Below are 20,277 nucleotides of genomic sequence, written 5' to 3'. Positions count from 1 at the left end.
ACTTCTTAGCAAAAAAGAGGAAGACATATACACAGGGGTACCTGGTATGTCCAGTGCCTAATATATAGCTGGCCACAAGTGAAAGGGTAGAGTATATATTTATATTCCATTCCATTTTCAAATAATTTTAGTTGGTTTTTGGGAAACAAATGCAATAAGATGATAATATATGCATTAAAAATCAGAGCCAAGTGAACTACAATAAGAAGATAATTATCAAAGTGAAAAACGGGGGGAACGTAGGCAGGCATTAAGGATGTATAGAGCTGCTATAACTGAGTGGTATTATTTGGTTCTGAACTTCCTGAAGGCCAATCTGAAAATGAAGAGGTCAGTCACACAGTTCTCACTGTCTACAAGCAAAACATAAAGCAATTAAGAGGAAAGCAACACTTTCCCAACCTCCTGGCTCTATGAGAAATTTCTCATAGAAATTTCACATGAAACTTCCTAAGGCAACAATGAGCTATGGTAGGACAACATACTTCCTAAGGCAACAATGAGGTGTGGTAGGACAACGTCAGAATCTTCTCAGCCGTTAACTCCCAACTGGGAACCATGGAGTTACCAGGAAGATCTATCTGTAAGAACTTGGAGGCACCAGGTATTTCCTATAGACTAAGTACTAGAGGTCTTGCACAGGTATGTACCATTACTTTTCAAATATGTAGATAATAGAATGAAAAAAATTCAAAACTATTAACACAATTACTGAACTTTTGTTGATAAATGTTCTCATCCAATCACATAAAAATTAAAGTTATGATTATATGAAAATTCGGGACACTAAACTTCAAAGGTGTCAAACTATAATAGTCTAGCATTAGGCTTAATAACTTCATAGGCAATAAATACTTGTGAACTGAGGCACACTGTGGAAAAGTTATCCCAGAGGTTAAATTTATCATATAAAGCTCTATTTTTATAATTTATAATACAAGCAAGCTCCACTTCTACTTAAAAAAACAAACAATAACCAAGGTTGAAAGGAGCATGATTTTTACAGCGAAAGATTAGAGTACCCTGAACTACACTACTTAATATACAAGTGAGTTCACTCATGTACACATGTACATCCTAGGGGAATCAAACACAACTTCAAATAACTTGTAGGCAATTGGAAAGAGATAAATTCAAACTTAAATATTTAAGTTCAGACTCAGGCACCAAGTAAGGGAGAAAAAGGTTGAGATTTATGTTGCAGGAAGCCTAGGTTTGAGTCTTAGCTCCACTCTATTAATTATAAAACTTGGGCAACTTACTCTTCCCTCAAGTCTTGGTTTTCTTCCTTCTAATAAGACACACCTGTCTTACCTCACTGACTGGTTGTGCAAATTAAATAAGGGATTCAAAAGCATTTTGTGCCAATGGCAAAGCACTACTTGAGCAGTGATATAGAATCAACATAAATGAAAGTATAGTGGATGATCAGAAGCAGGTGAGATCACTTCTGGTATGTGGAGGGACTGATAGGCACTAAGGCCAAGAAAAGCACCAGTCAAGTTCTAGAATGGCCAGAAGCTAATACACTGTGTGGAAGGAGCAGAAGTTAATGATAAAAAGACTAGGTGTCTATGTAGAAGACTAAGAATACCAGAATAAAAAAATTAGGGTTTTATACACATCAATGGTAATGTGTATACCTATGCAATTGCGATTAAAAATTGAAGGTTTCTGACTGAGGTCAAGATAGGAACAGAGCAGCTGGTTTTAGGAAAACGCAGTTAGCCAGCAATGGGTATAGATGGATTAGAGTTGGGGGACAGGAAGGATTAGGCAGTGGTTTTACATGACCTAGTGGTGAGAGTAGGAAGTGACTTGTGCTAATGAAAATCCATGAATTCTATCACTAAGCCAGATGACTGACTAGATGTAAGTATAAGGGAAAACCTAAAAATGACTTGAATTTTTGAAGCACTGCCTAGGATAGCAGAAGAGTCATTACAAAGATAAACTGAAGTCAGAAGCAAGTGATGGCTGGAAGACAGAGAACACTTTGCAAAACAGGAAAAGGAGTGTGGAGTATTCAATGCCCAGGCTGAGTCAAACTCTGAGTGACACGGTGTCCTAATGGGCATGACTTAGAAATCCAGATGTTGAGGCTCTGTGGTGGCTGACAGCTAGGTGACACAGTGCAATCCTAATTTACCAACCACTTTATTTATTTAATTTTTTGTGGAACCCTCACTGAGGGGCCGGGAATCGAACTGGCGCTGCAGAGGCTGCGGGCAGCCTCGCAACCCAGCGCTCAACCGCTGCGCCACCAGGGGAGGCCCTTACCAACCACTTTAAAAATCAGTGTATGAATCACAAAATCTAAGTCATACCAATACACAAATACAAGAACAAAATTGCAGAAGTCAATTATTCTAAAGCTGTAATGATTTTCACTTTTTGTACACAAGAACTTGAACATTATGAAAGTTACTACTCAGGAATCCATCACAAATCTGAAAACATCAGTGAAAAGCTGAAGTATTTGGGAGCCAGAGTTCACCTAGTTTAAGAGCAATTATTCAACTTGTCTGGGCAAGGATTTGGAATAAAGTGTTTAACTTGACAACAACCACAGTGCTATACATTCTAGGGTCGAGCTATAGCTCTAGGCTAACGATATGAATTTCTTCTGACAACAATATAGAATGTGGCTAAATGTAGAGATGTTCTCCCACTAGTAAGGCTTATTTTCTAACCCTATCTCTGTGCTTCACCCACTAGAAAAATGGAGAGTTAGAATATAGAAGGTAAAGAATCATTTCAGATCAAAACACATAGAATGTGAATTCTTAAAAAGGTAGTGGCCAGGCTGTAGGACCGGAAAAAGGGATATAAACTAATAAAAATCAATGGCAGTGTTTGGTCTGAGTCAGAGATGACCCACACAGGTTCATAATATTAACAGGATTAAAATTTGAGATGGTTCTTAAAAAGTCTTTAAAGATTTTGCATCTGAGTAAAAGTTGCAAACAGTACTGTATATGCAATTAGAACTCAAGGACTAGATGCAAAATATTTTGTTAGTTAAAGAGAGTTCATGGTAAACCTCTTGCTTTCATTTCAAAATTCCTTTTATTGCTTACATGCTATTTACATTCATTTCAATGGCATTTAAATCAAGTTCTTAAAAAATCAAGTTACCCTAAGTTTGATAAAATCAGTTGGTAGTAATCAGAATACTCTAAGTATCCATGTTTGTCATATAATTATATAATCATCAGTCTGGATTCTGGTTCTCCCCAAGGCCATTCTTACTAGAATTAATAAAATTATTCATTATTTACTCACTCAACGAAAATAGAACACCTCTTATATGTGTAGCACTTGCCAGGGCCAAGAATATCAAGGTGGATATGGTAGCACTTGGCAGGAGGAACTCACATCCTAGATGAGCCAACAGAGAGGTACAGAAATTATTACAGAGCTAGATAACAAGGGCAATAAAAAAGATTTGAACATGCTATGTTAGACTAAAGAAGGCATCTGCCTTGGGAAACTAGAATGTTTTCACAGAAGAAACAAGAAAGAGTAGTGGTACATAAAAGATCTTAAAGTACAAGCCACATCTGACAGAAAAGGTACAATGGCAGAGAAACAAAAGCAAACTGAGTGTTTCAGGACCAGCAGAAGGCTAGTTAAGTGAACTATAAAGAGCTGATTAGGTGTTGATGAATGATAAACTAGAACCTGTTAGCAAAGGTATCTCCTTTCACCAGCAGGTTGGTCTCTGGTTGGTTTGTTTTTAATATGTATCTGGCCATCTTTTAAGACACTGACTGCACTCTCCAGTTGCCAATCACCCCCTACACCATTTGGCCCGTCAGCCAACTTGTTTCTCAGAAGGCTGGTGCCTGGACAAATGTGAGGAGGCACCAGTCTTAAAGGGGATAAGAGGAGATATGGAATATGTTTCAGAAAGATAATGCCAACTGGGGAAAAATTCTTTTTTAAAAAAGATTTATTTTATTTACTTATACATACAAGAGCTTGGGTGTAGGCCAGAGGAGGTAAGAGGATTCACCAGAGATAGAGTGGGAAGCAGAACAGACTTAGTAACTGAAGTACACTGCTGAGGGTAGCAGCAGGGGAGACAGGAGAGGTCTGCTGCACCATGTGGGATAGCTCCCTGCCAGGGGATAGATCTACTGAAATACACTGCTGAGGGGAGCAGCGGACAAGACACAAGAGGTCTGCTGTACCACAGCTTCATAGTGCTGAGACTTAACCCCCTGAGCCACTAGGGATGGCCTGGGGGAAAATTCTTAACACTTGGTTGGTTTATATAGAAAATAAAAATAAGGGCCTCCCTGGTGGCACAAGGGGTTAAGACACAACCTATGAAGCTGTCCGCAGCCACTGCAGCACAAGTTCAATCTCCGGCCAGGGAGATACCCACATGTTGCAGACCTCTCTGGCTCGCCTGCTGCTCCCCTCAACAGTGGATTTCAGTCGATCTGCACCCCACTCTGTCTCTGATGAATCCTCTCACCCCCCACACCTCTGGCCTGTACCCCAGTTCTTGTATGCATAAATAAATAAATCTTTAAAAAAGAAAATAAAAATTTCAAAATATTTTGCAGTTAGGTAAATTGTTAAACATACTTTATTATACTATGGGAAAATATAAAGAAGTTTATAAATATATAGAAAATATATAGAAAATATAAAGAAACAAATTATATTTAAAAATATAAAGAAGTTTTAACAAATAGGTACATCTTATATGTACCTATAAGATGAATGTGGAAAGATATCCAAGATGCATCACATGGAAAAAAGCAAGTTGCAGATTATTTTGGGGGGTTGAGGATGATTAATAGTATTTTTAGCTTGATCAATAAATCTTTCTTTAAAATATATATTCAAATATTACTTATATTATTAACATTTTTAAAAAGAATTTTGGGGTCAGGGTGGGAAAAAATTTAGAGGGAAGAAACTGGAGTCAGAGAGACCAATTATAAAACAATGATAACCCAGGAAAGAGAGGACCTAAATCATAAGACTGTATGAATGGAAAGGAAAATATACTCGAGAAAAATAATAGAATATGGTGATGTCTGTGAGAGGTAAGGGAAACAGAAGACTAATTCCCAAGGTTCCTACATTTTCTTTTCCAATTTTCTTACCTACATGCTAAGCAAAATATGAACTCAATTATAAATGATATTATAAAACTATGGTATAGCTTGACAACCAAGGTAGGGAATGATACATGTCTAGAATACTGTTATTTTCAAATACAAAATAATTTTTTTCTCTCAAGTTCCTTTGATTTTCAAGAGATACCTTTGTATCAATTATCCCCTACTTTCTAACTTCTTCATCAAATTAAATGTTATGTTCTTGAGTAGCATGAGGATAAAAAATGAAAATTCAAGTGTGTGTGTGTGTACATGTGTAAGTTACTTTAGCCTCCTTGAGCTTCATTTCCTTTGCCTATAAATAGGGACAGTTAAGTACATCAAAAGATTGTCTTTAGAATTAGATGAAATAAAAATACCCAGCAAACCATGTACTCCTGATAAACATGAATTGTCTAAGCCAGCTCATACAATTGGTCAGATTATTTTTCTGATTTGAAAAAAACTGCTATGGATCAAGAATCTTAAATAAGTACATATTCTTGTGTCTCCACTCCAGGCAATAATCCTAGGAAATAAGCCTAAATAAAGAACGGGCTTTATTCACAAAGATGCTTATCACACCATTATTGATTACAGCCTGAAATCTGAAACAATTTCAATATTCAATGAAAGAGGAGCAGTGAAGGCAATTACGTATCCAATAAATATAAGATTTTCTTACAAATCACTTGTTTTATTTTCAGTTATCAAAGTAATACATGTTACCTGCTGAAAATACAGAAAAGCACAAAAAAATGTAAATGACCCATAATACAAGTCTTTAATAACATAGGGGGAAAATTGCCATATTAATGAAAAGCAAAACTCAAAATACAATATTAATTCAACTTTTAACAATTCTAAAACAAGATGTAAAGACACTACATGAAAATATAAACAACAGGGCCTCTCTGGTGGCCTAGGGGTTAAGTCTCAGCGCTTATCACTCTTTGATTCCTGGCCAGGGAGCTAACCCATATAGCATAGCAGACCTTTCTTGTCTCACCCTCTGCTCCCCTCAGCAGTATATTTCAGTAAATCCAGTAGTTCTGCTCCCCACTCTGTCACTGGTGTATCTTCTACCCACGCCCCCCACCACCTCTGGCTACATCCCAGTTCTTCTACGCAAAAAATAAATATTATTAAAGAAAATATAAACAATAGTCTCTAATGAGTTGTGGCACTACAGATATGTATTACTTCAAAATAGAAAAACAAAATATCTAATACTTTTTTAAAAAAGATTTATCCATCTATACATACAAGAATGGGGGTACAGGCCACAGTTGTGGGGGGTGAGAGGATTCACCAGAGATAGAGTGGGGACCAGAACAGGTGGACTGACTGAAATACACTGCTGAGGGGAGCAGTGGGCAAGTCAGGAGAGGTCTGCTGCGCCATGTAGGTCACCTCCCCCACCAGGAATCAAACTCACGCTGCAGTGGCTGCGGACAGCTTCAGAGGCTGCGTCCTAACCTCCTGTGCCACCAGGGAGGCCCCCAAAACATCCAACACTTTTAACAACCCAGAAGTAAATCTTAAAAACCAATGGAAAATGTGTCTTGGGTTGGGGTCTCAAATATGATTCCAATAATACCAAGACCAAAAAAACTAGTACCTGATAAAAAAAAAATTCAATAGAAATATAAAAAAGAAAAAACCCTGAAAGTTCAACTATAATTGGGCCACTCTGGTGGCACAGGGATTGAAGTCTCAACACTATCAAGCTAACGCCAGCCACTGCAGCATATCCCCGGCCAGGGAGCTGACCCACATGGCACAACAGACTTCTCCTGTCTTGCCCACTGCTCCCCTTAGCAGTTTACTTCAGTAGATCTACCTGTCCTGCTCCCCATTCTGTCTCTAGTGAATCCTCTCACCGCACCCACCCCGCATCTCTGGGCTATACCCTAGTTCCTGTATGCATAAATAAATAAAATAAATCTTTTTAAAAAGCTCAATTATAGGGCCTCCCCGGTGGCGCAGCGGTTGAGCGCTGGGTTGCGAAGCTGCCCGCAGCCTCTGCAGCGCCGGTTCGATCCCCGGCTGCTCCCCGGCCACCGGAGGAGGGTCCCACATGGCGCGCAGACCTCTCCTGCCGCCCGCTGCTCCCCTCAGCAGTGTACTTCCGTCCTTCTTCCTGCTCTGCCCCCCGCTCTGGCTCTGGTGAATTCTCTCACCCTCCCGCGCTTCTGACTGTACCCAGTGCATGTATAAACAAAACAAACGAACAAATAAATAAATAAATAAATAAAGCATGCCTCTATTAAAAAAAAATAACATTAAAAAAAAAAGCTCAATTATAATTACCTTACTATAGGGGATCATTGAGAAAAATTCTGTAATATATTAGAAGTGCAAATTGATAGAGTGGCCAGAGAAAGCCTTTTGAAATAATTTTGGGCCTCCGTGGTGGTGCAAGGGGTTAAGTACAGCACTGTTAAAGCTCAAGTTTGATCCCAGGTCACACCACACCAGGGAGCTAACCCATATGGTGCAGCAGACCTCCATTGTCGTGCCCACTACTACCCTCAGCAGTGTATTTCAGTGGATCTGCCTGTTCAGTTCCCCATTCTGTCTCTGGTGAATCCTCTCACCCCCTGCACCTCTGGCTTGTACCCCAGTTCTTGCATGCATAAATAAATCTTTAAAAAAAATTTAGAGGGCTTCCCTGGTGGTGCAAGGGGTTAAGATGCAATCTGCAACCTATGAAGCTATCTGCAGCCACTGCAGCACAAGTTCGATTCCTGGCCTGCCAAGGAGCAACTCACATGACACAGTAGACCTCTCCTGACTCGCCTACTGCTTCCCTCAGCAGTGTATGTCAGTCCATCTGCCTGTTCTGTTCCCCACTCTGTCTCAGGTGAATCCTCTCACCCCCCCACACCTCTGGCCTTGTATGCATAAATAAATAAATCTTACAAAAAAAATTAGAATGCATGTGCTCCCTGTTCCTGATGAATTTACAATCGCATAGGGGACATTATGTATCTTGTACATATGTATATAGCAAGAAAAAGCAGGACAAATATTCTAAGTGGTATCCATGAAGTGCTAAAGGAGCAAAGGAAAAATAAATAACATGCTGGGGATTCAGAAAGGAATCATACAGAGGTGGTAAAAACACAGAAAGCTTTGTTTCTGGACAAAAAAAAAAAAAGGATGGACAGGCTTTCTTTTCTTTATAGGATTTTGACAGATGATGTTACAACAAAAGGTAAAGGGGAAACACAGCAATGGAAGTCAGAAAGTAATACGAAAGTGGAGAAGTACCAAATCAGGGCTGCTTGCTGTAAATATTCTTTTGACATCACCAAGTTTTCCTTGTCTGATTCTCTGCACACCAAGGATCCATCTTATCGTAATTTGGTCTCTTGAGTAGACAAGGTGGGGACTCTGTGCAGATCTCTGGATAGGGATATCTCCCACTGTAAATTAATAACCTTACATGTGGATCTACAAATCAATCTCCTGAGAGTTTGGTTAGAGAGATTCAGTCCCCCAGAGTCTGATTACCCCTGAAGACATAAAAAGATGGAGTTTCTGTGCTGGTGAAATTGAGAGGTCACATTATAGGAGTCATTACCAAACAATCAGGTAGATTTTACCCATCAACAGAACAAGAGTAAAAGACACTTTGACAGTAGGGATAGGAGGTGGGGAGGGCTTAAAAAACCACCAACCTGTCAAGGACACTGGAAAAGTGAGAAGCAGTAACAGGTGTTTTGTCCCCCAGGCTTTATGGATGCAAAGCCTATAGGAACCCACCCCAGCTGTTGCTAAGAAAAAACACTAACAGAAAATGCCATGCTTCTTACCCACCATTTAGGGGGTAGAGGGGAAACTAAATCAACCAGAAGAAGGCAAGTGAGTACTAAAGGAGGGAATGAGTCCCAGGGAGTTGGATAGCTTAGCAACTCTTAGAAACAAATGGGTAGTTAAAAGGAGAGATCTGAATGTGGAGTAAAGAAGATGATGCTGGACAAAATGAGCAGTATAAAATGTGATCAACAGTGGACATTACAAGGTCCTAAAGTAAGCGGAATACAAAGACAAATGAAGACAGCTAATAAAAATCACACACATAACAAACTTTAAAAAAAAATGAACTATACGAAAGACATGAATGTCTGAAAAACTCAATGGTGGATGTGTTTCAATGTTAGACCACTTAAAAAAAAATAGAACTTCTGCTCTCTAAGACAAGAGTTAAGTTGAAAAGTGTGCTTAGAGGGAGGGACTCATACACAATATGTTCTCTTGCACAACCTCATTTTTAATCAGAGTTCTCTAAATACTGTACATATCTCTAAACTATACAGAATAAAAAACATTCTATTTTATAAACAGAACATCAGAGATGAATGATATCACTCAGATTTTTGTTTAACTTTTGGAATTTTAGTGAGAAAAAGACACTTAAGAATAATCAGTAAAAGCCTTAAGCTCTCAAAAAAAAAAAAAAAGCCTTAAGCTCTCATTTCAATTAGGGCTAAAGTTTTGTTTGTTTGAATGTAAGTTGAGAATCATAATGGATTGCATACTGGAAACGTGCAATCCTGGATCTGACTATAATTATTACATTATCTAGAAACAAAGTAGAGAGGTATTTTAAAGTCTACTTATCAGGAGACAAAGAAGAAAGGTTGGAGAGGAAGTAAAAAAATGAGGCAGATAGGCTTTCACTCCTCTTGGAAGACTCCCAGATAGAAGAAACACGCTACTGGCCAGGACAGTGATACAATTATTACATTATCTCAAATCAAAGGAAAGAGGTAATGTAGAACCCACCGTTCCTCCAGATAAAGATGAAAAATTAAGGGATAAAAAACTAAAGCAGGGCCTTCCTGGTGGCGCAGCGGGTTGAGCGCCACGCTGTGAAGCTGTCCACAGCCTCTGCAGGGCTGGTTCAATCCCGGCCAGCCGGCGAGGGTCCCACATGGCGGGGCAGACCTCTCCTGCCTCTCCTGCCGTGCCTGCTGCTCCCCTCAGCAGTGTACTTCGGTCCTTCTGCCTGTTCTGCTCCCTGCTCTGTCTCTGGTAAATTCTCTCACCCTCCCGCGCCTCTGGCCTGTACCCCAGTTCTTGTATAAATAAATAAATCTTTAAAAAAAAAAAAAACTAAAGCAGATATGCTTTCACCCCTTTTGCAAGTTTGTACAGGTGAGATAGTTAAGATACAAATTTAAAACAAACCAGTGCTACTAAAAGCATCATTTAATTCTACCATATAGCAAGAAAAGGATGATTTAATAAAATTAGTGCTGCCACAATTGATTACTAAGTAGGAAAAAAAGTTACAAAAATATTCCATATGGGACAAAGATCTAAGGGAAGAATAAGCAAAAATATTAGAAAGAAAACATGAAGAACATTTATAGAAAAGTCTAAGACATAAGATATAATTTTTTTTTTACTTTTCTATGTGTCAAAGCAACCCATAAAGTCAGAGACAACTGAGAAAATACACCTAACTTTACTTGATAGGCGAAGGGGTTGATATCCCAAATATGCATTAAATTTGCACAGAGAAGACAACTCCCATTTTTTTCAAATGGGCACAAATAATTCACAAAATAAATATAAAAAGCAAAGACAAAAAACACTAGTAGTCATGAAAATGTGAGATACATCTTTTACCCATTAATTGCCAGACTGATGACACCAGTGACAGCATGGATAAAGGAAAACAAGCACTACATGGTAGCACTGCTGGGTGAGTATGAAATGCTACAGTTGTATTAGGAAACACCCAGGCACATTTCTTACTTAATAAAAAATTTATACTTAACTCAGCAATCTCTCACTCTGCATGGCTAACCACAAAAACAAAACCCTGATTATATAAAGGCATATGTACGTGTATATAAACTGCAGCATTCTTTGTAGGACCAAAATATTTTTTTTAACTTTTTTTTAAGATTTATTTATTTATTTATACAAGCACTGGGTACAGTCAGAAGCAAGGGAGGGTGAGAAATTCACCAGAGCCAGAGCGGGGAGCAGAACAGGCAGAAGGACCGAAGTACACTGCTGAGGGGAGCAGCGGGCGGCAGGAGAGGTCTGCACGCCATGTGGGACCCTCCTCCGGTGGCTGGGACCCTCCTCTGGTGGCTGGGACCCTCCTCCTCCGGTGGCCGGGGAGCAGCCGGGGAGCAGCCGGGGAGCAGCCGGCGAGCAGCCGGGGATCGAACCAGCGCCGCAGAGGCCGCGAGCAGCTTCGCAACCCAGCGCTCAACCGCTGCGCCACCAGGGAGGCCCTCCAAAATATTTTTAAATAACTTCAATGTTCAACATAAGGGGCAACAAATAAAAAACAAAAAAAAAAATCATAAGGGGCAACAATTGAATAAACAATAGTTCCAGTCTATGGAATACAATGTAGCTATCTAGAAGGATGAGTAAGATCTACAGGTAATGACGCCCAGGGTATAATACTAACTGGGGAAAAAAAAGGAGGGGGCAGACTCCAAGTAAGTATGGTAAGTGGCTGGTCAAAATGGAGATTATTAGCTTTTTCTGTGTATCTATGGTTATCTGACATTTAACGAAATTTAAGTTTTGCTTTTTAAACAAAAAAGGGAAAAATCTACATTTTTTTAGTCTGTGTTTGTTATATCTACCATAAGTATGCATGTGACCATCTCAAGATCTCTGCAACTTATATGGGCCAAGAATGATTCAGAAGCACAAATAGAACACAAAATTAGACATGAAGAGTTAAATGCCTAAAAATTCACTGAACTAATTTTGCAACAAAACTTTTTTTTTAAACACAACAGTACTATTTTGAAATATGAATAAGGCTAGTATTTCCCATGAGAGGAAAAAAAGCTGTCTTCCTATTTTATCTAAAAATTTCAGTTTTTGTTAGCATAGTGTTGATGATGAAGATGCTCACCTATCAAACCCATATCAACAAAATTCCCAATTGTCAGGAACCCGATCCTTTCTTCCCATTTCATGTTACCGTAGCACATGGCTTTTGTACTGTTTTCCAAAAAAGGATTCATTAAATGTATCAGGACTATATTTTGAAAGATTTCAGGAATGAAAAAGGATGTAGAAAGAGGATATAATGGAGCCTAAAATCAAGAAATGCTTTCAATCACTTCAAAAACTCATTCATTCAACCCTCAATTACTTCTCCTTAACAGGGGGCGCCCTGCTATGCATTACTCAAAACCAAGCATGCCTGAAAACATCTTAAACATAACTGAATGAAAATCTGCCCAATCACAAGCCAGCTGCTCGCAAACTCCACCCTTGAGTACAGGAAGAACACTTTTGATTGGAAGACGGTTGTGTTTACTACGAAGTGTGGTGCAAATTGGAATGGCCCACATGCCCAGAGTCCAAAGGAAATTTCTTTAATGAAAAAGGAAAACAAACGGCCGGTTCTGATTCTATGCTAGTCACTGTCATTAATAGAACCTTATCAGAGCAACAGCAATTCTTGATCAATTGTGCAAGTAATGAAAAGTTCTAAAGGCTCGAAGTTTTGTTGTGGCTGTCTTCTCATCTGTGTCCCTTGATACACATGTAAACAAGCGTTAAGTATCTTTTTAAAACCTAAATCTGTGTTTGCTTGTAGACACATACAGCTCCATGTTTGTGTGCAACTAAGTTGCAATATACATTTTGGTTTAATTTCCAAGAATCACTGCAACTTTTTACTTGGCTTGAGAAACCAATTCCATGAGCCCGGTGGTAAAATAATTGAGTGTTTAGCATAGGTGTCCAGCAGCTCAGTGAGATTAAAAAACCTCTGCCCTCAGGGAGCCCAGCAAACAACAAAGTGAATTGATAGCCATTTCAGATGCAGAGCTCATTAGCAATTCACCTGAAGGAGGAAACAACTAGAACAAAAAATTCCGACTGAAAAGGGAGGGCAGACTAGGTTTTTTTGGTCAAAATGTATGCATATAATGGCGGATCTCAAGATTGTTTTGCATCCAAGGGAGTAAATTACTGGATCGAAAGAAACACTCTTGCCAAGCCCAACCTAGAAAGTAATCTTCTTAAGAAAACAAAAATCCCCTTCTTAATCAACACCCTCACCCACCTTGTATTTCTGACATCTTTTTACAAATTCGACCCCCTGTAGCCTTATAAATGGCAAAGCAGCCTTTTCTTAGAGAAAGATGGAGTAAGATGAAAGCGAGTCAACTCGAGTGGCAGAAGCAAGTCAAACAACCCATAAAGCTGGCGTATTTGGTGTGTGGGAAGATCGACCACCACTGATCAATAGATACAAAAATTGGGTATCAGAAACCATCAGTTATCACTCACATCTCACAAAATGCGTTCCCGTTTATAGCGAATCGAATATCCGCAGGTGCAAGCAAGTTCATTAAGACATTTTACCTGCTGCCTGCTGATCTATTATATTCCAATAAAATCCCCCTTAGTTTTCGTAGCCTTATCTCAGCACAGAAGCCAGAGCCGCTATCAGAATGAGGAACTAAAGGGGCTTGCCAAAGCTCAAAGACAGAGTTTTGCCGCCTCACTTCACAAAAATAACACTTCATGGTCCCGAATGCTAGCTAGTTAACTTTAATCACAAAATACACCAAGTATTCCAAAGCGGCCAAGCCACAAAACAAAGTTTTAAAACAAAACCTCTCTAGGGTTGGGGGGAGTAGCCGAGTTGGGAGCAAAAATGCATCACCCAGCAACCCCATTCGGCTGCTGAGACCGACCTCAAACTTATCAAAAACAGCCACAACGGCAGCGCCTGTCACCTAGGAGCGCAGAGAGGCGCGGGAGAGAGTCCCGAGAGCTGGCCTTTTGGAGACCGCCAGGCTGATCCCGTCTCAGGCAAGGAGGAAGTAACTGCCAGATAAAAAAGCCCCAAGCAGCTCCAACTGCAGCCTCGGTGCCTCCCACAATTGCCCACACCCCCGCCCCACGCGGGACCACGGGAGGAATGGCCCAGGGCGCAGATCTCCCGGGGGCGGCTGGGGACTCCAGGTCCGCGCCTTTCAGCTGGCAGCGGCAGCACCCGCCCAACTCCGAGGGGCCCGGGAGCCCGGGGTGCAGGCGCCGGCTCGGAAGGCGTGTTGGTGGGGGGGGCGGCTGCGAGAAAGGGGTCGCTCCGGAGGCGGGGCCTGCCGGTGGAGGCAGCAGCTCTTGGCGCCCTGACCGCCCCCCGGGGGAAACCGGGGCGCGCACCCCAACGCGGAAGCCATGCCGGCCAGAGCTCGGGGGTGCAGAGGGGCCGGCGGGGGGCGCTGAAGAGATCTGGGGGCGCGGAACTGGGTCACCCCCGCCCCACCGCCCCCTCACAAAGGCCCCCGGGGAGGCCGCCCGCAGGCCCCGCAGCCCCGGCCTCTAGTGCCCGCCTCGGCCGCCACTCACCGCTAGGTCCTGGGGCACCGCCCCGCTCATGGCCCGCACGGTGCCGGCCCGCCAGGCCCGAGTGCGCAGCGCAGGCCCCGGATCTCCGCCCGCCGCCGCCGCCGCTGCCGCCGCGGGGACCGAGGCCGAGGCCGAGGCCGCCGAGTCCGCGAACAGAAGCAGCAGCCGCTTGCCCACCGGGGAGGCCGCCGCGTCCGCCATCGCCAGGGCCGGCCAGACCCGCGCTCCCGCCCACCGCCTCCCACCACCTCCGTCGCCGAGCGCCCGATCCGCCCGCAAGGCCTCCCTCCGCACCACCCGCGGCCGCCGCTCCCCCCCACCCCCCCCAACAGCCACCACCAACCACCGGCACGGCGCAGCGCCCCCCGTGGCCGGGAGCGGAGCCGCAGCCCGGGCCCCGCACAGCGCCCCCCGCGCTCTGGAGCGGGGCGACAGCTCCGGGCCCCTCGCAGCGCTCCGCCCCAATCTCCCCGGGGCCTGCAGTGCCCCCTGCGGCGGGGAGGGGAATTGCAGTTCGGGCGGGGTGGGGAAGGGGGCGGGTCCTTCAGCCCCCCAAGGCACGGTCCTGGTCCCAACTTTCTTTGGCGGGCGGGGCTGTCCTGTATCGGAAAAGGCGTTAACTTACCTTTCTCGGACAGCAAAGTTTTATTGGGGTGGGGACTTAGGGGCTAGGTAGCTAGAAGGTGGATGTTGTGAGCTAAGAAGTTAGTGCCCCAATTCCCTATTGAATTCCTTCCCGAAAGTAAGTTTTCTTGTCATCTCTAAGGAAACATTGTTCCATGGAACCATAATATCGTTTTTCTCAATAGCCCATAACATGGCACCATCCCATCTTACATTATCAGCTCTTCATAGGTTCCTTTCCAATTGGCCAATGTATCAAAGACATTGGATGAGAAAACGCCACTCTTTCCGGATGAGAAAACTCCACTCTTTCCGTTGGCTGAAGGCCAACCTGTTTCCAGCATCTTGGTATTGACTTAAACCATCGGAGTGTCTTTCCTATTGAGCTTCTTCTCCTTACTAGTTTCCCAGTGTTATTAAATCCAGGTTTTCTCAATTCATTTTTTGAGAAATTATAAAGAGACCAGCGGTAAAGAAATTCATTTCTCTGGTTCAATAGCGTGTCTTCTTACCAAGGTAGTAGAGCGGATGAGGGCAAAGAAAACCCCACCACTCCTATTGTTTAATACAGGCATGGGAGATTGATAGCTATTAGAAAAGCAACTATAGAAAATGATAATGAATTTTTAGCCTGAATTGTTACTCACACCAGGCAATGGGAAATCTCAGTCATTAATGGTGGTAAAGTTAGAGACTTGAACAAGTTCTGTGGTCTTATGGATGCAGAGTATGTACGTATATGGAAGGTGATACAAACCAAAAAAAAAAAAAAAATCTAGAAATAATCTATGATCACTACCCCAAAAGTGGTTTATTTCTTTCATTGATCTGCCCTACCAACAGGAAAGAGCAGTAACTTTCTTTTCAGCAAGGTTTATGTGCCTATTCAGTTATTTCCTGTCTATAACTTTGTCTTTACCCTTGACCTACTTTCCTCATAGCAAAGTTTGTAGGAGAAAGCACCAACTATTGACTTTAGTTTTAAGTACAAAACATCTAGGGAAGTCTTTTTAGCACCAACATTGAAGAGCATGCCAAGGAAACATTTCCTTCGACTTGTTCTCTTCTTATTTCTTGGAACTTCCATCTGCCATAGCCAACCTGAGGCCTGATTCAGAATGTTTTTCTGGGCCAACAGATACCTCTTAAAGCACATGGCTCACAAATTGTAGTTGGTAGGAAAACAAGGATGAATGCACACAAGATCTAAATGTCTTGAAGCTTTTCTATGAAAATTCACTGCTGGGATTTTCTCCTAGAGTTCTAATTTTTGCCCCAGTACCCAAAGATTACTTCTGCAGAAGAAACAGAAATGTGCATAAGTTCTGGGATGGGAAGGCAAAAAATCGAAATTCAACATATTTATCAGGCACTTTTCAAAGTTTTGGAGCCACAACACTAAATAAAGCAAAATCCTTGGCCTCAGAGAGTTTACATTATTCTCTAGATTCTCGGGATTTTAGGAATGATAAATGAAATCATAGTTGGTCTCACAAAAAATAAACAGAAAACCCCAACAACAAAAGAGAAAGATAAAAAAGCGGGGGGGGGGGGTTGTCATTTTAGATGTTCAAACTGTAAGCCCCGCTCAAATAGCAGGTGAAACCAAACAGCAATTTTAAAGAAAAACTTTAATCTTGAGCTTCTTTAATCACATCCATTGCTCCATTACCCCAAAGCCCCTCCCTTGTTTTGAAGGCAGGTGAAAATTCACTCTTTCTACAGTGTTTTTTCACCACCTCAAAGGTTCTGCTCCAGGTAGTCAAGCTGCTCCTGTTTCCTTGCATACTTGATTGGTATTCAGTGATGAGTGCCACCAATTTTAAGCAGGAAATGGAAGCTAAGCATAGACTCTTGCCGCCTGGCAAGTCAGTACCACAACTGGTAAAAACAAAACAAAAAAGTCTATGCCTTAGGGACAGAGACTCCTGTGTGAATCTCTAAGCAACTACACACTTCACCAACACGCATTGGGAGAATGCTAACGTAGGGAGAAGTGTGGGTAGATCTAAAGAGCAACCCCCCACCCCGCCCCACTCCAGAAGAAAAAACAACTGACTAAAAAGGGTAAGTGAAATATCATAAAATGGGGAATCTCCATTTTATTTGCTTCAAGAGCAAATTTCAACATTGCCTGAAGGCGACTGGGAGGGTGGGGTGACAAGAAAGGTCTAAAGAAAGAGAGCAAGCCATACAGCTTCTTTCAGGAAAGGAATATTACAAAATTGAAGCATGAGGCAAAATACCTTCTTCTAGTACAAAAGAGCAGCACTGGTGCTAGGATCATTTTCCAAAAGCAGTACTTTGATGGAAGGATTGCCCAAGTCTTTGGAATCTGACTAAATCTCCATCTCTCCAGGGCACACATGTGAAAACTCTTTAGAAGAAAGATTCCTGGTCATGTTTCTCAACCTGTTTTTTTCTCCCCACATGCGAAAGTCTACAAACCAATGCAGAACAGTTCCTAAGTGTACCATCAAGCACTTCTCATGGAACTAGAATGTATTAATACTTGAATGTATTAATACTTTCAAGTATTAATACTTTAATGTATTAATAAACTAGAATGTATTAATACTTAAAGTCAAGTATTAATACTTGACTTTAGCCTGCTGGAAGTGAGAGTGACAGCAGGGGAAAAGAAGATGGGTAAAAAGTACAGGAAAGAGACCAAAATCGACCACCATAAATAACCAAGTTCTTAACACAAGGCTGGCCAATGGAATACCAGTACACAAAGCGCCTAGGGATGAGAAACAGCCCTCAAAAGGCCAAGGCCCAGTTTTGTCCTAGAGAAAGGGGCTGAAAGAGTTAGGCTGTCTTCTCCCTGCTTCCCTCGTTTTTCTTTGTGAAGGGAAAACACTATAGAACAGAAGATTGCTTGGGAAAATGGATTATTCTAATAAAACTTTATTTTTTCAAACACAGCCACAGAGGCAGGACCTCATGTTTAACACACACAGACTTATGGATTTTTTTTAATATAAAACAAAGTTTACGAAAAATTTTTTCCACTTTTTGTATTTGTAATCCCATTAGCACAGGGACTTTGGCAGCAGGTGGGAGTGAAGGGCAGCTGGAGCTGCCACTGGGCAGTCACCGGGCACAGGAGGAGAGCACCAGCCTGGGAGTGGCTTCACTCACACACGCAGGAATACTCACCTACTGGTCAGCCACACCACACACACAACACAGATGCAGATGTCTACCCAGTGTCAATCACAGCCCTGTAGAGGTGTGCTCCACTCTGGGTAAGCCCAATATGTGAAAATCCAAATAGTCAAAACAGCTAAAGTAGAGGGATGTTGTTTGCTTTACAAAATAAGCAATCACAGGCTGCTTTTAAATGGTCAGCAGTCCAAATGCACTGAAAAACTGCATCTGGTTTACACAGAACTGTTGGAATAGATCTACTGTGTAAAGCACAATGAACCACTTCTTGAAAAGGCTTGTCCCAGGGCCACAGGTGCTTAGATCAGGAAGCAAGATGATAGTTTCAGCTAGTTTAAATTTTCTGTCTCAAAGTAATGGAATTCAAATATGATATCTATAGACCTTCTCCCCCAAGGATGGTACCCTAGGGCTTTGGGGAAGTCAAGGTGGAGGCAGAATTACTGCCCTCACTTCTTTAGCTTAGGGCCTGTAGAGACCCTATTGGCATTGCCAGTGGCCTATTAGAAGCTGGCACAGCCAATCTGCAGCAGAGAGCCCAGGGATGAGGATGCCCCAGGAGGAAAGAAGCTGGCACCAGGGAAATTATGGCCTAAAGAAGGAGAAGAGCCAGGGGAAGGATGAAACCAAGGATGGGTAACTCCTGGGCTCAGTTTCCCTGGGTTCTCAAGAGCCTCTCTCAGGCCCCTACAGACCTGGTAGCTCCCCGGTAATACATGGTAACTAGCAGGAGATGGGAGGAGCCCTGGAAGCGTAGAACCTTTGAGTGCCAGAGGATTGAGAAGAAAGGGCCACCATGATGCTCCTATCTGAGGACCTGGAAAAACGACAGGTTCAATTCCACAAGGAAGAAAACAACAGACTTTTTGGTTATCTTCCCAACATGAGGAACTGGGTCCTATGACACCCTGGGAAATTGAAGTGAAAAAATGCCCTTCTTCGGATGAACAGTAAGGGCAGGTCCAATTTGGTTATGCAGGGTCTAACCAAAGCTGGACAATGCCTTGCAAGTGATTATGGCAGCAGGTTTAGTATGCATCTCCACTGGTATCAGCCCTACCTAGACTCTTGCAAGTTTTTACCCCATCACTGCAGCTGTGGGACCTGCTGCCCTGGCTCAAGTTGTGGGTGAGAAACAAAAAAGGAAATTCAATCCAACAACAACAAACTCCCAGCTGCTTCTCACAGTCTTTGCTTTAAACGTCCTCAGCCAATCCCTTAGTGAGCACCAACCTCCCTGAGGTCTCTCAGGGCCAATTAGAGGCAAATAAACATTTCCTGGCAGGAATGGAAGACAAGCAAACTAGTGAATGCTGACATCCCCTTCCTCTTTCTCAAGCAGATCAGAAAATCTGGATCTTGTAACAATAGATTTCTCTATAGCCTGTTTCCAAAGGGCAGTGCTGGGGGGAGCTTACCCATGCCTGTTGGGGACTGAATGCCACTTCTCTTGCTGCAGGTTGGCCTTAATAGATGCTAAAGACCTAAAAAGGGCCATCCAACCTTGTTTTTGATTCTTGAATATCAGAACAGTGAGGGGAGAAAAGGTCCAGTTAGTAGAGAGGGGAAAAAATGATGGAGCCCTTCAATTTTGCCTCAGATGCCCACATTTGCATGTACTTAGAGCAAGAGAGGCAGACTGTATATAGCCTTGGCAATCTGATCAGAAAAAAAGGACAGCTCAGAATCAATATGTAGATTTCCCTCCAGCCTCCAACACTAGGATCTATGCAATAGAAAGGGGGTGGGCCTGAGGAAAAGACCATAAACTGAGGTCACAGCACTTAAAATACCCTGCTGTACCCCAAAAAAGAATCCTTTGCAGAGCCTGTGCTTATGGATTACAAGCCTGGTTCCAAAACTAGTTAGAGAAAAGAAAAACATGGTGCCCTCCTCTTGACTCCTTGAACAAGCCTGCTGTCTATGAAAACAAGATCCTGGGGGTATCATGATGCTCTGCTGTTAAGGAGCAACTGCCTTCCTTCCCTAAGGCTACGCA

At 42.4% G+C, this 20,277-nt stretch overlaps 1 protein-coding gene across 1 annotated transcript in view; it reads right to left on the bottom strand.

Annotated features, from left to right (window-relative positions):
- The window catches only part of KDM3B (lysine demethylase 3B), a gene marked incomplete at both ends in the record, with an annotated part of 59,968 nt that extends 45,284 nt beyond the window's left edge, over positions 1-14,684 (bottom strand). The window contains one exon of the mRNA XM_084251736.1: positions 14,484-14,684. Coding sequence (XP_084107862.1) covers positions 14,484-14,684 — 201 coding nt within the window. The remainder of the gene's footprint in view (positions 1-14,483) is intronic.
- Positions 14,685-20,277: the final 5,593 nt, after the last annotated feature.

This window comes from Talpa europaea (genome assembly GCF_964194135.1).
Source record: "Talpa europaea genome assembly, chromosome: 13".
NCBI classification, from domain to species: domain Eukaryota; kingdom Metazoa; phylum Chordata; class Mammalia; order Eulipotyphla; family Talpidae; genus Talpa; species Talpa europaea.
This window is presented reverse-complemented; position numbering and strand designations above follow the sequence as displayed.